The 16129-nt window shown below is 44.8% G+C and overlaps 1 protein-coding gene across 9 annotated transcripts in view; it reads right to left on the bottom strand.

Moving 5' to 3' along the window:
- Window positions 1-16129, bottom strand: part of tnikb (TRAF2 and NCK interacting kinase b) — a 68238-nt gene that overhangs the window by 21236 nt on the left and 30873 nt on the right. For 5 of the 9 annotated variants that reach the window (XM_086305645.1, XM_086305640.1, XM_086305643.1 and 2 more), the window contains exons 4-16: window positions 15970-16095; window positions 15680-15790; window positions 15154-15244; window positions 14860-14990; window positions 13228-13282; window positions 12672-12750; window positions 12334-12509; window positions 12167-12233; window positions 11267-11465; window positions 10875-10991; window positions 8808-8894; window positions 4478-4672; window positions 3030-3329 (exon numbers count right to left, since the gene is read on the bottom strand). In XM_086305645.1, the coding sequence (XP_086161771.1) occupies window positions 3030-3329; window positions 4478-4672; window positions 8808-8894; window positions 10875-10991; window positions 11267-11465; window positions 12167-12233; window positions 12334-12509; window positions 12672-12750; window positions 13228-13282; window positions 14860-14990; window positions 15154-15244; window positions 15680-15790; window positions 15970-16095 (1734 nt within the window). The remainder of the gene's footprint in view (window positions 1-3029; window positions 3330-4477; window positions 4673-8807; window positions 8895-10874; window positions 10992-11266; window positions 11466-12166; window positions 12234-12333; window positions 12510-12671; window positions 12751-13227; window positions 13283-14859; window positions 14991-15153; window positions 15245-15679; window positions 15791-15969; window positions 16096-16129) is intronic. The other 4 variants (XM_086305642.1, XM_086305649.1, XM_086305647.1 and 1 more) reach the window with 2 other exon arrangements.

Below are 16129 nucleotides of genomic sequence, written 5' to 3'. Positions count from 1 at the left end.
TGGTTTTAAAGCTGATTTGACTGATTTCTTCTTCTGGGAGTTTTCCTGTAGCTCGTTACCAAGTCTGAGACATTTTGTTCCTCAGGTAGAAACGAATAATTGTTTCGGGAGGTTAAACTGTGCTTCTGCTGAAATCAGAGGAAACAGCTCGTTCTGTGCAGAGCTAAATGGATTCGTTTAAAAATGACGTCTATTTACTGCTTTTAATGCTCGAAAGATGCAGAAAATGAAGCTGGCTTCACCACAACAATTTAAAACTATAACACAGGAGCAACAGCAGAAGCAGCACATCAGACACATGACAGTGAATGAATCTCTTTGCTGCACAGGTTTATTAACCTGCTAAAGAAGCAGAGTTACTGTTTACAGCTCAATATTGTTTATTATTTAGATGAACTTCGGTGAAGACTTTTTCTGCAGTACGTGATACACACTTATTCATATTTACATAGATATCACGTTGTTCTGCTCCCAACAGGAAGATGTTTTAGTTCATGTCAAACTGTAAATGAAAACTGGAAGTATCGGACTTAATGAAGCGTTTGATGGATACGAAATAAAAACAGGCGTCATTAAAAGATAACGGCTGTTCTCACATGTGGCTAAACCAACATCTGGAGGTCTGATCTCCAGCCAGCGGTGGTGCCGTTAATTCTCCCAATGACTTGATTTATTTGAGCTTCTGTGGAAATGTTTGTGGAAATGTTTTAAAAATGTAATTATTAGTTGGAGCTGAAGTGTGTAGATGGAAAATTGACTCTTTGTATTTGGATTTTTTAAACAAACACATTGATTCATCTAGAAAATCAGTACGTTGGCCTTTACTGAACTTATTACATTTATTATATACTTAACTATTAACAACATGAAACACTGATTGGGGCATTATTACACATTAAGTATGTCTACTTTTACCTTCTTTGCTATCTTTACATAATTAGATACAAATCCTGTATGAATTTGACCTGAAATGTGTTTTACAGTGCAGTAAAGTGAAGTCTGTCTCAGGGCCTTTTCTCCTCCATTAGTTAAATAAAGAGCTCACATCTGATCTCTTTCCCTCAGTTTCATATTCTGCTGCTGGTTACTGTGGCTGATGATTTCAGCTTGTAAATCTACAGGAGAACTTATTTGTCTTCAGGTCAGACAAAAGTGACTTTTTAAAAGAAGTTGTTTTCTGTGTGAATTCAGCTGCTTCTCATTAAATTGTAAAACACTGTAAGTCTGCTCTTCGTTCCTCTACTGTCAGCTTAACAAACTATCACGTCTGATGGTTTTGAGCTGGCTGCACACGTCACCTGCGGCCCCCGATGAGGTGCACCTCCACAGGGTCGGTTCTCTCTAAACGGCGGTCATGTGTTTTTAGAGGGGAACATTGTGATGGAAACATTTGCTCTTCTGAAGCTCGAAGGGAAATCCTGGGAGATGAGGGTAGACCTATCTGCACACAGTGTGCTTTCCATGTTCAGCGTCCGCAGGGAGAAACACCGATATAGCTGCAGCTGTCCTACATCTGTCCACCAGCTGCCACCAGGGGGCAGACCTGGAGCTCTGCCCTAAATGTGTGTCTGTCATGAGTTTAAAGTGGCCCTAATTTATGGTTTGGACAAAATCAGCAGAGTTCACACATGAAACACAGATTTTATGAGCTCGTACCTTCTGTGTAAGAGTGTAAAAGGCAAATAAAACCAATGTTACAGAACAAATAACGACTTCAACAACCTGGAATTTAACATGAAGTTAACATGAAGCCTCGAAGAGGAAATCTGATTAAGTACATGTTAGAGATAAAATCACAGCATGCAATAACAGAGCAGCTCTCAGTCTGGGTGGCTTTAAACTCTTACCCGCTTTTATCCTCTTTATTGCTCTAAATCACCAGATAAACTCAAATGACCTGTAAATATTATACAACAGCATGCACAGCATAGGTTTGAGAAGCACCAGAGTGAGAGCTGCTCTGGGTAGAGATCACCCTGCAGCACCAGCACAGTCAGTAGCCTGTAAAATGGAAAGCGATGGTTAAAGTTAAGAGTTAGAAAGAAAAGTAAGAGGGCAGGTGTTACAGCGACCAAGTGTTCTTACATACATCCCCAAAACAACAAAATATGTCATGTCAGCGATGCTGTTTGTGGAATCCAAATTTTAACTTGCATAAAAAACATTTGAAGGGTCTCTGCTGGAGTCACTGACCACCATGTAGTTGGAGCCCCGGAGCAAAACATGGGTTTACTTGTGTTTCAGTGACATACACCTCTTCAGTATTCCAGATAATTAACAGGAATAGAAGGAAAAATGAGATTTGCAGGTTCAAATTTTAGGATAAATATGCTTTTTTTTAAAGAAATACACACTAGTAAAACTCTGGGCTCATCTGGTATCAACTAATGTCCTTGTTTTGCAGCAGAACTGCTTCAGCTGTATCGTCGTCTTTTCTTTGTTAGAGAGATTTAATACTTATCTCTGCACAAAACGTTTGTGCTGAACGTGAGAATGTTAGTGCAGTAAAGGCCATCGTGGGGCAGCTCTGAGGTACATCATAGACATGCAGGTACACAGGTAAGCTGCAGGTTTGCTACAGCATAGATGTGTAGGAGCTACTCTGTAGGCTCGCTGTAGGCGTGCCATACATTTTGGCTAGGTTACCTAGGTTATTCCTTCGTCTACACCTATATATGCTGTAGATATGCCATAAGAATACATCAGTATGCTATATGTGACATCACTGCGCGCCCTGTAAATGAGTGTGTCTGCAAACAGCATGGTGTCCGTGGAAACTCAACATTTTGAGCTAAAGTGGTTGAAAGTGCAGAGGTAGCCAATCAAAGAGGAGCTTAACCAACAGATCCAAGTGGTGAGAGGAGGTGAGAAAGGGAGGAGTCCACATCATCCCAGAGTTACAGTTAGACAGTTCACCTGGTTAGAGGAGCTCTTATTAGAGATTAAAGGGAAATCATCCCAGCAGGAGGTTAATTAGGAAGCTGGACAGACGGCAAGATGAGGAAGCATCTGTTCCTCCTCCGACTAACCAAGCGGCTGGGGCTGCGGCCCCTGGAGTCAGCGCTCCTGTCGGGACTCGTGTCAGGACTCCTCCGGGACCCCACAGGCTCAGAGTAGGCGGGCTCGGGGACGCAGGTGATGCGGATTCGAGGTGTGTGAATGTGATGTCTGGTGGGGCTGACGTGGACAGGGTAGGAGGGGGGACGGGGCCGAGGTTTGTACCCAGGGAGCTTGAGGAGCTCTTCAAAGTTGATGTCTTGCTTCTCTGTGAAGGAGTTATAGTTCTTTGGGGCGATGCGGGGGGAGTTGCTCTGAGCTCGATGCATCACCTGGAAGGCAAGGTGGGTGTTTAACGAGGAGAAGACGCACATGAGGACAGGAGGAGGACAGGAGGAGGACACTCGCTGGTTTTGGTGTCCAGAGAGTGAGATCTGTGATCTGCATTCACATTTGTTTGATGGGAGGAACGTAAGCCCTCTTTACAGAAACACTCCAAAAGGCAGAAAAACATCTCACTACGACTCAGTTTGACCTTTAACACGCTGAGCTCATCACCCTGTTAGTGACGAACACGGACGACTCAAGTCACTACACATCAAGCCTTTTTAAAATGAAACTCTTATTTTGGTAGTTTCTCCGCCTGTTTGTTGCCGCTCTGCTGTTTCACCTGGAAAATGAAAGAAATCAGAAAGTTGTCACTTTTATTTATCGCAGACTCTTCTGCAGATCAGCTCCGATGATACCTGCAGGGTGGGAAACTCGAAGCGCGTCCTGAACAAACAGAGCGCGCTGGCCTTTGATTCACACGACTCCAGCTCAGTTAGTGCTGCTATAAATGGAAACATCTGTTTGTGTGAGTCTGAGTGGAACCACAAGCTGCTCAGTGGGTAGAGTCTTGTTCCTGCTCCCACATATAAACCAGCCTTTTGTCTTTGCAGCAGAGCTTCACCTGAGTGTATGTGTGCACATTTGGATGCTAGCAGCACCTGTTTGCACAGCAGCGTCACATCCTCAGAGCGGTAAAAGCTCTTTTCTTGAAACATGTTGGAAGGTGTTGGTGCTTAACCACTTTTCCAATAGTCACAAAGGGAAAACAAACAATAGTCTGACTTTTAGTGCGATCGAATGTTTCTCATAACATGTGGCAAAAAACTTGTTTAAATGTAGCTGTATTCTTCATTTTGTCTTTATTTTATGCAAAGATTTGTTTGTAGTAATCGATCAAAAGCATCAAAAAATCAACAATCAGTTTCAGGCTCTGTGTGATGTCAGCGGGGACAGGGTGTCACTAATATGGCCACCTCTGCTGCGAGGGGCAGCCAATCAGAGCAAAGCCGCCTTGAAACAGCTTCTTCCACACTCATCAACATAAATGATGTTGCCGGTTAAATGACTTGTGCCCCCCCAGAAGCATGCACCGGCACTAAAATGAAAGAAAGTAAGGCTCGTCGTGTGAAACTGCGTGCCTGCAGGCTACCTCTTTGGCCCAGGTGGGCTTGTCGTTGCTGCTGGGCGCCTGATCCTTGTAGTGGTACAGCTGCTTCTTGTCCTGCGGCGGTCGCGCCGGCTCCTGCTGCTGCTGCAGCGACACCAGGTACGCCCGCTCCTGCTGCAGCTGCCTCTGCAGCCGCTCGGCCTGCCGCTGCTCCTCGATCTGCTTCCTCTTGTACTCCTGCACACAGAACAGAGAGACGTCAGCTGAGCGCAGGTCGAGCTGCAGAGATAAAAACAACAAGGATCACATTTCCTCAAACAAACAGGCTCGTGTGCTCAGCTCAACATGGCCTGTGTGCACGAGTGCAAAGAGAAACCTTTATGCTACTTTAATTATCCTGCACGTCTTGAGACCAGCTTGCATTTGATCTGCATGTAGACACCAGAGCACTGGTCCTGTGGTGTGTTTAGACCAAATGCAAAACCCACCCGCTGAGATTCTCCCACAGACTGCGAAGCCCGCTGACACTGCTGACTATCAGGATGAGAGAGAGCTGAAAAAGTGGAGCTCTTTGATTGAACTTTTAGATACATGCAGAAAGAATCGCACGACTTCCTCAGAAGCTCTTGTTAATTCCAGCTATCAGCTGTAGTTTGGAAGGAAGTAGCTCTGCCACTGGCTGTTAGGAGTAGACATTTGTGGGTGGAGAAATGATCCAAGAGCACTCCAGTGACTGCAACACAATTACAAAACATTTGATGGCTCAAAAATCTAATTGCCATGCTGGCTAACTCTGCTGCTGCCTCTGAGTAGAATAAGCGTGAGGTCCGTCTCTGCTGCTTCCATCCTGCACGTTAGGCCTGACACGTCAGACGCTGTCGAACCTTTGAGGTGCTTTTTGGTTATTTTAATGAATGATGCACCAAAACTAAGCAGCATGGAGCGACACTGCACTGGGGAGGAGTTGTTTTATGATATCACGAACACGTTTAATTTGATGTATCTTGATAACGACCTCCGAGCCACCTGAGCTCTGGGTGTCTTTGTTTGCTTTGCTGCAGGTGCTAATTAGTTCTATGAGCTCCACCTTTTTCTTACCCCCAAGTTCTTCTCACAGTCTTTGAGCTGATCTGTGACATGAAATGAAAGTAATGGCTACTAAAGGTAAAGATGCTGGGAATGACACTGGTCTGCGTAAAGGAACGTCAGTGTGTAGCAGAGCTGCAGCCACAGGAACATGCAGAGCTGCACGCCGTCTGCAGATCTTGGTTCAAGGCAAACTTTGATGGTGCTGCACAATTTTAATATTCATTTAAAGCATCAGATTATAGAACTATTACAGTCACTATCAATGTAAAATGAGCTTTTGGAAACGCATCCCGCACTTTATACTTTACTTCTTTTTTCCCCATTTGTTTCTCTATTAATTGACTGAAAGAGGAAAATTCTTAAATATAAAAAGAAATCTTAGAGAAGCGTGTGTTCTTACGTCGAGGGTTATAAGTGACGAGCTGAATGCCATCGGCTGACATTTCTCCTCACACTGTAACGTCCGTTTAGAGGTCTGGCATTTATCTGAGCCACGTGTGAAAGACTGCAGCAGACCTTTTAGGCGTGTGTGTGTGTGAGTGACTGTGTTTACGTATCTTTGTGGGGACCAAAACGTGAACGTTTACTGTGCTTGTGGGGACCAACGGCCCTTCTGGGGACAAAATCCCAATTCCTACGAGTTTGAAGACGTTTCAGAGTCACAATGTGGGTTTAGTGTCAGGGTTAGGATTAGGCACTCATTTTGATGGTTAGGGAAGCATTGTGTCAATTAGAAAGATATGGAAACACGGTGTGTGTGTGTGTGTGTGTGTGTGTGTGTGTGTGTGTGTGTGTGTGTGTGTGTGTGTGTGTGTGTGTGTGTGCGTGCGCACTGATCAGTTTGCACCCCTGACTGTTCTGATGTCACTGACTGAGGAAGACGCATCATCACAAACAGTGAAGCTGAATAAAGTCTTCCCAGCGCCGGCGGCCATCGACTGACACGCCCACTGCTGCGTGTGCTGATTGATTTGATGTTTGTTAACTTTTTCTGTGAAAAAAAGAAAAGCCCGACGCGTGAGTCATCTCGGCTTGGTTGGTATTGATCGATTATTGACTGGCCTCACCTTCGCGTCACACTTTATTTATTTGAGTAAACAATAAACAGGCAGACTTCCTGGAAACCGTGCTGCTTTGATTTTTAGGAACCAATGAGAGCCGACTCTGGAAGTGACTTCCTGCAGACCTGGACCTCGCTCTTTGCACCTGAACATGCCATCGCTCAGACAATAATCTTAGTGATTTGGTTTCGATTGGGACCTTTTAAAACTGACTTCTGAGGACAGAGTGTGTGCGTCATGAGCTGTTATTGTAATTATAAGAATTTAAACGTTTAAAGGGACATAAATAAGTCCCCAGCTTTGGGGCGACCGTGGACCTGGTCGTTGTGTCCTTGGGCAAGACACTTTACCCTACCGCCTACTGGTGTTGGCCAGAGGGGCCGATGGCGCAATATGGCAGCCTCGCTTCTGTCAGTCTGCCCCAGGGCAGCTGTGGCTGCAACTGTAGCCTCCACCAGTGTGTGAATGTGAGAGTGAATGAATAGTGGCATTGTAAAGCGCTTTGGGTGCCTTGAAAAGCGCTATATAAATCCAATCCATTATTATTATAAAATATTCAGTGAGTGTTATTTCAGTTGCTTTCTGAGAGATGAGCGTAAAGCTGGGGTCTCATAGCCTCGAACGATTATCATCTAGTCTCTCGTGTACCTGGGGAAACCTGACCAATCGTGCCCGGACATCTTACATTTTGGGGCCAGTGGTGGCTTTTACTGAACTGAAGTTTTAGGAACGCAGCCCACTCCTTTATGGGTGAATGCTCCCTGCTCAGTACGAGGTCTTCCTTTACTTTGGGGTTTAGTAGCTGCTTGTTAGGTTGAAAGGTAATCAGTCCATCTGTTTCTCCCTTGATTCAGAGCTATTATAAATCAACTGATTTATCAGTGTGTGAAACAGAAACGTGCTGTTTGAACTCCGGACAGATTCAGGAGATTATTTTTTCTGTAGTTGTTCTTCTGACTCAAAGCGCTCAGCAGGAAATAGTTGTTTCAGGAATTCTTTAAGTGCTGCAAACACTCTTTGTGGTTTAGTTGAGGAAGTTGCTTGGATAGAGGATACAAAGAAGGCAACCATGATGCCCACTCAGCAGGAGAAAAAGCCCCACACTGTTAACTGTTAATGCACATCAAACTGACTTTAGATTAGGAGGCTGTAAAGCACTGGGTGATGGTAGAGGAAGCAAACTTGGAGCTAGCATTCTTCACCAGGTATAATGTAGCATCCTTAGCGCTTATCAGACAAACGAGGCATTTCCAGGTGCTTCTGGGTGGGAAAACCTCCTAAAACTTATTGCAGAACATAACGAAGCTTAGAAATCAAGCAAACCTAAAGCTGCTCCCAAGCTAGCCTGCACATCAGCCTTCCATTGAACTCACCCGGGAGCATCAATCCCAGGCCTGGAGACCTGAGGCCCTTCCTATGTGAATGAATCATGTAGCGTTTTAACAATTAACACAAACAAATTCAAATGATCACCACTGTGTGACAACACACAGTGAAGCCTTCCCCGAGTTCCAGGTTAGCTCACCGGAGACCACGACAAGGCCAAAATGCAGCAGCCCAGGTTTGAGTGTGACTGCTGTGCTTTCCCCTGCTCTCTCCTTCCTGTTTAGTCGTCACGGCTGCTGCATTAAAAAATGCCCAAATAATAAATATTGTTTTTTTAAACCAACATGACCTCTGGGTCTAAGCCAACATGCTACTGCCTGAAATCTGATTTCTTTTTCTACCTGCCAGCAGGGGGCGACTGCTCTGGTTGAAAGCAAAAAAGATTTGTGGTTCTATAAATGTCCATGAAAAAAGGACTTCAATAACAAACGAGTTATCGTGGCAGCTGCACCCATCTGTGGTTTGAATGACCAAGCTCGCTACATTTGTAGAATCCAGGGTTGGAATAGGATTAACAAATCTGCTTCTAGTTCATGCTTCTGTTCTTTCACTTCTCTTTCTCGTCTTCCCCCAACCGATCACAGCAGATGTCAACACGTCTCTGAGTCTGGTTCTGTTGGAAGTCCCTTCCTGTTAACAGGGAGTTCTTCCTCCCCGCTGTCGCCAAAAAACAGTCATCTGATTGTTGAAGCTTTCACTGTAATATTTCAGATTGTGTATCTTAGAGTTTAAGGCACTTTGAGTTTTATGTGAATAAAAAATCAAAGCAGGGTACTTTGAGCCCGGCGTTAGGCTCTGCCCTTCATCAGTCTGTGTGTGTTTGTGTGTTGTGTTACCAGCAGTAGGGCCTGCTCCTGCAGGAGCTGCTGCTGCAGGATCTCCAGCTGCCTCTGCTCCTCCTCCAGCTGTCTACGGATATACTCCTAACCAATCAGCAGCCCCAGCCAGCACCACAGGCAGCCAATCAGAGAGCGACCAGGAGAAATGGAAGCGAATCGGAGCCCAGGCAACCAGTGACATCACCCGAGGAGGAAATAGAAGAAAAGGAAAAAGGAAAGAGGAGGAGGACAGCCAAAAGTAGGAGATTTGTTGAAGAGGTGTGAAAGTAGGGATTTAGTCAGGAACAGGCGAGGAGAGAAAAAAGAGGAACAGCAGGAGGCCGTAATTAGTAGAACAGAAAGACAACATGCTTATTATTAAGATGGCAGTGTTAAAGATCAGTGTGAAATCAGCTGTGCAAGAGGAAGAAATCTCTGTCTGAGAGAGCGTTAAGGAAGCGCTGCTGAGAAGTTAACTACGAGTCATTTATAAGTCTCGTGTGTTACAGTATCAGGCTGGAGGTGTGGCGACCCTGCAGCTGAAAATCAGCAACCCGAACCACAACGAGCACACGGCCCACATCTGTGTGTAAAACCTTCACGTAGCGCAGGTTTACACGTTAAAACGAGTTTTCTCTGTCTGTCAGACATGCTCCTCATCATCCGGTGAAACCTTAAAGCCTCATCATGTAGCATGTTTCCCCTCAGTCACATCACAGATTTTTCTGGACTAGAAAATGTTCTGTTGTCACATTTCACGAGTGACCGGCTCCATAAAACGATCGATACCACGTTAAAGGCTGCAGAGGGATTATATCTGCAAGCGGCTGCTTTCTGTTGCTTAAAGTTTTGGGACAAAAAGAGTAAAGAGTAATCTATAATCGCAGAATTGTTTGATATTAATTATAAACCTCTGAAATTAGAGGTTTGAGTAAATGTATTTTTAGGCTGAAGCAACATGACTGAATTTCCATTTTGGTCCAGAAACACAAAAAGCTAACTAATTACAAGCTTCTTTGATTAAATCCAATTTAAATGCCAAATTTAAAATGCATTAAAGCCACAAACTTGAAAAACGTACAATCTGAATATTTTAAATGTGGAAAACGTCATGAACTGTAGTCACACAGTTAGAACAGAAGCTCCGTGTAGACCACGACTGTTTTAAGTGATCTGTTTACCATTTTACACACATCACACATCAAAGGTTGTAGACGGATTAAAGGAGGATTATTTGTGTTGGTGCTTAAAATATTAGCACAGCCTTTTACTGCACAATAATACATTTTTGCATAAATGTTTGAGATAAAATGAAGTTTTACAGTCATGTAGTTTTAAGCTGAGTCATGCTGACTTTTAATCTCCACTGTAGGATAAGCTCTAGAGACATTAGAAACCTTCATTTCCCATAATGCAGCTTGGAAATTTCTTTAATTCAGGTCTCATTTAAACCCTGCATGAATAATGCAGGAGTGATGCAGCACGAGAGTTCTCACAGGCTGTGAAGCAGAAGTAAAATGAGGAAAAATGCTCCTTTAGCTTTCAGCTAACTGAGTGTGTAAAGCAATAAAACACAGAGCTGAGCTCAGAGTGAGGGACGGAGCGCACAGTCATCAATGATTTGGTCGGAACACCAAACCATCTGGTTTATTATGAATGTGTTGCTACAACAGTAGAGCTAATTAATTTGTGTTTATTTAACAATTGGTTCAAATTTGCTCGTGTAACAGCTGCGAGTTGTTTCCTAAGACATTAATAATAATTCTCAAAGATTAGTGAGAGCTTATTTAAGTCTCTTATTCTCTGTAAGAAGTTTATGTTCCTGTTCCCTGTTCTAGTTGTTGTAAAGCTCATTTATTTATGATTAATGTACAAATTAACTACCATAAATTCTTTCTACAGCGCCCCCTGGTGTCTGGAGGCCAGCATCTACAATATGTGAAATTCTCCTTTTACATCATCTCTGTAGCGTCTTCTCTGATTTGACATTTCCATGTTTCAGTCGCTCATCAGAGTAACTGACAGGAGATGTGCTGAGAAGCCACACCCCCCCGCATGACACCTGTCAGTCAGGTGTTTCCGTACCTGCTCTCTCTCGGCGTGCCTCCTCTCCTCCTCGCGGCGGAGCTGCTCCATCTCTTCATACCTCCTCCTCTGCTCTCGCTCCTGTTGCTTCCTCAGCTCTCGCTCGCGACGCTGTTGCTGTAGGTGGAAACCGTTTTACACAACAACACCTCAGCTGTCTGCATGTCCGTGTGTGTCTGTGTGTGCGCGTCAGGCATGTTTTCCTGGCATTTGGATGAGCTGAGGTGCTAACAAACAGGTGTGATGTGTTTCACATGCAGGAAAAGTGACTTTATAATCATTCTGATCTGTTTCTCACAGATTCAAACAGCCGAAGGACAAATCGACTTCCTGTGTGTAACGTAACAATCTATCGTTGTCATTATTATTATTATCTGCGGTCTTAAATCTACCTCCTCCAGCCGTCGCCGCTGCTCTTTCTGCTCTTCTATACGTTTTTGTCTCTCGGCCAGTAGCTGGCGCTTGTGCTCCTCGTTCTGCTGCTGCTCCAGCTGCTGACGCCGGATCAGCTCCGACCGCTCCTTATTGGCCAGCTGCAGACGCAGGAAGTCTCGCCTCAGCGTGGACTCGCCCGGAATATTGATGATGGAGCTGGAACAGGATTAAGACTTGTTTGAGTTTTAGCGAATCTGCAAACCTATGGATGAGCAGCAGTAATAATGGGAGCATATAGCAGGTCTTTGCTAAATAAAAGAGAAGTTTAGCCACCATAATGTTTTTGTTTGTGAACTCTCTTTCTGAACACCCATCATGTTTTTTGGAGCTAAGAGTGAGCATCGTCAGATGACAGGGTGGAGTTACAGAACGTGAACTGCCTGCATTCGTAAACTGTTAAAGTGTCACATCTGTAAGTAAGTCCATGGTTGTTATATGAAGCGGTAAATTCTGAGACTGCAAGTGAAGCTACAGCTGAAGTTCCAAGAAGCTGCAGTTCCTGTAGTGGCCACTTGAGGCTGGTGTCAGCGTTGAGTCAGCTGAAAGGATGTTTAATAGACAGCTGTAGCATAGAGCAGCCAGACCTCTAACTTTAAGCCCTAAATAAATTTAAACACGTGAGTTATTTTGTTTTAAACACTTGTGAAGGTGGAAGGTATCTACAAAGACCAAATCATTGTGTTTTAACAGGCTGTAAACCGTTCATTTCTGTTGCAAAGCTGTGGGAGTCGATGGGGAGTGTCTCACTGTCGCTGCCACTCCGGCAACTGGATTTGTGGTGCTTCAGTTTTGGATTCTAGATTTCTGCCTGTTAACACCAGCAGCTACAGTGGAGGCTACGGCATGAGTAAACATACCTGGGCTCTCCTATGTCCCTCTCTTCATCCTCTTCCTCACTCCCACTGTACTCGTACTCCGTCTCATCTGAGGGGAAAACAAACAGAGATTTCAGGTCAGTGTTTACATCTGTTGACAGCGGAGGCTTCAGGCAGCTGTGAGCTGAGGTGAGTTAGTGCCTGCTCACCTCGCTCGCCCCTCCTCTTCTTGGTGCGGTCGATGTGGTCCTTCAGCTGGATGCGGACCTGCCGCTCGTTGGGGAGGTCTCTGATGAAGGGGTGCTTGAGGAGCTGCTCGGTGCTCGGCCTCTGGCTGTGACTCTTCACCAGGCAGCTCTCTATGAACGACTGGAACTTCTTCGACCTGACCGCGAGCACACACACCAGTTAATCGCTGATAGCTCTCTCTCTTAAAACAGCAGCTTCATTAAAGGGAGAGCTGCAGCTTTACCCTCTTACAGGCCACTGTCACATCGTGTTTGTGTAGAGATGTCTGACAGCATGTGTGTGCGTTTAAGTGACTCACCACTTCTTTGATTTGAGTCTCGGGGCAGGATTTCTGGGGATGAGGAAGAGCGCCCTCATTGGATGCATGTCACACAGAGCTGAGGAGGCAAAAGGAAGGAAAGGAGAGAGAGGAAAGGAAAGAAAGCAAAAAGATAGGAATTAAAAAAATTAAAAAGGAAAAATGGGAGAGAGGAGATGAGATTAGGAAAGGTGCCAAAATGTGGATAAAGGAAAGGAGAGGAGATGAGAGAAAGGAAATGATGCAAAGGTGGAGCAAGAGCAGGAAATAAGACAAAAGGGAAGGACAAGAGACAAGAAATGATGAGACATGAAATGGGAGAAGAAGACAGGAGAATAGGAAAGGAAAGGAGAGCAAAGGAAAGGAAAGGAAAGGAAGGGAGAGGAAAGGAAGTATTTAAAGTTGCAGGATAAAAGAAGGGGAGGGAAGGAGACAGGAAGAAGAAGAAGAGGTGCAAAGCAGAAAGAGAAAAAAGAAAAAGACATCGATTTAGTCGTTTAGCTCGCAGACAAACTGTGCTGTGAGTGTCAGCTGATAACGGTGTAATCACACTTACGTGGCGCTCCCTCTGCCATCTCTATGGCTGTGATACCGAGCGACCACAGATCACTCTGCAGAGAGAGAAACACGAAACGTTCACATCCTCCCAACGTGTTACCGACTCAACACTTTCAGGAGATCGGCGCGCCAATCGGTGTACTTGTTAAGCGATAAAAATACAGTCAGCTCCCCATCTGTGCCTGTGCTGGAGATGCCCGTCTTTAACATTTCAACCATATTATTATTATTATGTTTCTGTTTTTAGGTGCAGATCTGAGCTGTTCGTGCTGTCAGACGGACTCAGGCTTTCTCGTCACGTAAAGCCCCGGAGGGTTGGAGTTAATGGTGTAGGCCCACATCCTCCACCAGCTCGCCACAGGGGTTCGTCCTGTCCCCATTACAGCGCGCTCCTCTTACAGTAACCGCTGCAGACCCACTGATTTCAGCTCTCTGAAGGAACGATACTCGTTTCTGTTGGTGCGCTCGGGTAGCAATAATCAGAGATTACACAACTCCAAAAAACAACAGATATGATGTGAGAGGGATTGTTTTTAAAGGTCAGTGCGCGCTGTTTGTTCACAGCTACAAGCAGTTTGACTCGGACGAGAAATTGAACTACAGGAGGGCAATTTAATAAAAAAGAAAAGCAGGAAAAACTTTACCTTTTCCTTCGTTTTAAAGTGTACTTATTTAGGTTTGTTTGACCAGTGTGGAAAATCACGCGTGCACTGTTAAACTGGATCTGTACTCGTGAGATCTTATCCCAGCTTATTAAGTGCAGATTTAAATGCTCCTTCAGTTCAGATCAAAGAAACACGGAGACGTCACTGAGCTCCAACAGCCTGATCAGATCAGCTGTTACGCTAATGTTTAGCATCCAGGCAAAAACACGATTTATGAAGCGTAGCTGAGCTGGAAATCCGCCCATAAACTGTACAGCACTGCTGTAACTTTGTAATTAAAACAAGACGCAAAACTAAATATGAGCAATTTGAAGGGATACATACAGACACATTAGCACAGAGATGGAGGATGAGAGCTGTTATAGGAAAACCTCAGAGACAAATGCTGTCCTATGGCAGGATGAAGACAGCGAAAATCGACCAACACGAGAGAGCGTCTCAGGTCATCCCATACGACTCCTGCTCAAGCTTAAAGCTGGTGCTAACATGAAGCTGGGGAGGCTGAGAATGACTGGTTCATTTTGTTTGCTCGGGGCCCAACAGAGGAGACACTTTTAGCAGGAAAAACAAGCTCTATAAATCATCACTTATCTTATATGATCCTGTGCTAATGACTTCACCCGAGTCTCCTTTCGTTTATCAGGTAAACTGGCGTCTGTGCAACACCAGCTGTGCTGTTTAACCTCACAGAATCAATATGAACTAAACCCTAATCCATTACCAACGATAGGATCAATACAAAACCAGCACGACTGTGTGAAATGGCTCCACACGTCACTAATACAAGCGCCCGTGGACGATGTTCTCGGGTTCCACAAACCGAGGGCTGAACGATCTTCTGTTTTCAGGAAACTCAGTGGTGGTTTAGTGCAGCATAGGTTACCATGACGATGTATCCTAGTACAAAGTTAAGCCTAAAGTTAGCTCACCAAGTCCTGAGGCGACTGTTAGTTAGAATAAATTACCTTGAAGTCATACGTGGCATCAGGATTCTCGTCACAGGCGATGACCTCCGGGGCCATCCAGTACGGGGTCCCAATAAACGTGTTCCTCCGTCCCACCGTACGGTCCAGCTGAGCACTCACACCAAAGTCCACTGCACACAAAACACTGTTCATAGCGCTGCGGTGCAGTGCCGAGCTGTACATGTTATGTTTTTGACAGCACGCATCCAGAGCGGCCCCTCAGGAGCCTTCTAACTATAACACAAGTCACCATAATTAGGATGAAACTTAGAATAAATGCTGCTGCTTCCTCACCGAGTTTGACCTCCGCGTTCTCCGTCAGCAGCACGTTCTGGCCTTTGATATCTCTGTGGATGACCTTGTGCTGGTGGAGGTGGGTCAGACCCTGGAGACAAGGGGAAACAAGTGGCAAAGGTCGTCTTACGATCCAAAACAGAACAGCAGGAGGCAGAGGAGAGGCTCGCTAATCCGTGAGCTTCATCGCTTCATTATTTCAGTTCAGCTCTTTGAGGCCAAAATATGCAGATACACAAAACCAGGTGTACATGTTAGATTTGTATTGTTGATTGTCATTTATAATTAACCAATCTGCATTTTTCCTTACAAATCTGTCATTTATATTTATATAAATGTTATAAATTTGATTTCATTTATTTTAGATGCATTTACAAATTTCCTTTCTTGTCAGTTTTGTCCACACACATGTGGCAGACTTTTTCTTTTTTGCAAAGACTCTGACGGTGTTCCTCTGGGAAACAACTGGGTGTTTCTTCTTTGTGGGAAAACATGTAAACATAGGCGACAGCGTTTTGGTTCTTACCCTGAGGATCTCTCTGCAGATGTAGGCGATCCACTCCTCCTTCAGGGAGTTCCCTTTGGTGTTTTTGATCAGATCTGTCACCGAGCCGGCCCCGCAGAACTCCATCACCAGCTGCACAAACATACGTGCAGTTTTTGGGTTTATTATTAACTGTTCACTTCACTGCAAACCTCTATCAGTCATCTCATCCTTTGATCTCTATATACAGGACGTGTTGTCGTTGTGGGTCAGGGGAGCTTTCAGTCAGACTGATTTAAGCTCAGCTAACAAAACGTGTTCGTGTGACTAACCCAGAGCTGGTCGTCCACTCCTGGAGGATTTTTCTTGATGAAGGCTCCATAATAGGTTGCTATGTTCCTGTGGTGGCTGTACTTCTTCAGCATGTTGATCTCGGCTTTAATCTCCTCCTCCTCATCCTAAAGCACATAAACGCAGAGACAGATGCAGCAC

The sequence above is a fragment of the Aulonocara sp. 'chitande type north' Nkhata Bay genome, linkage group LG9, assembly GCF_057382095.1.
Source record: "Aulonocara sp. 'chitande type north' Nkhata Bay isolate Kocher_YH1m ecotype deep benthic linkage group LG9, A_spYH_male_GT1.1, whole genome shotgun sequence".
NCBI classification, from domain to species: Eukaryota; Metazoa; Chordata; class Actinopteri; order Cichliformes; family Cichlidae; genus Aulonocara; species Aulonocara sp. 'chitande type north' Nkhata Bay.
The sequence above is the reverse complement of the archived record's forward strand: the minus strand, read 5'-3'. Positions and strand labels throughout refer to the sequence as shown.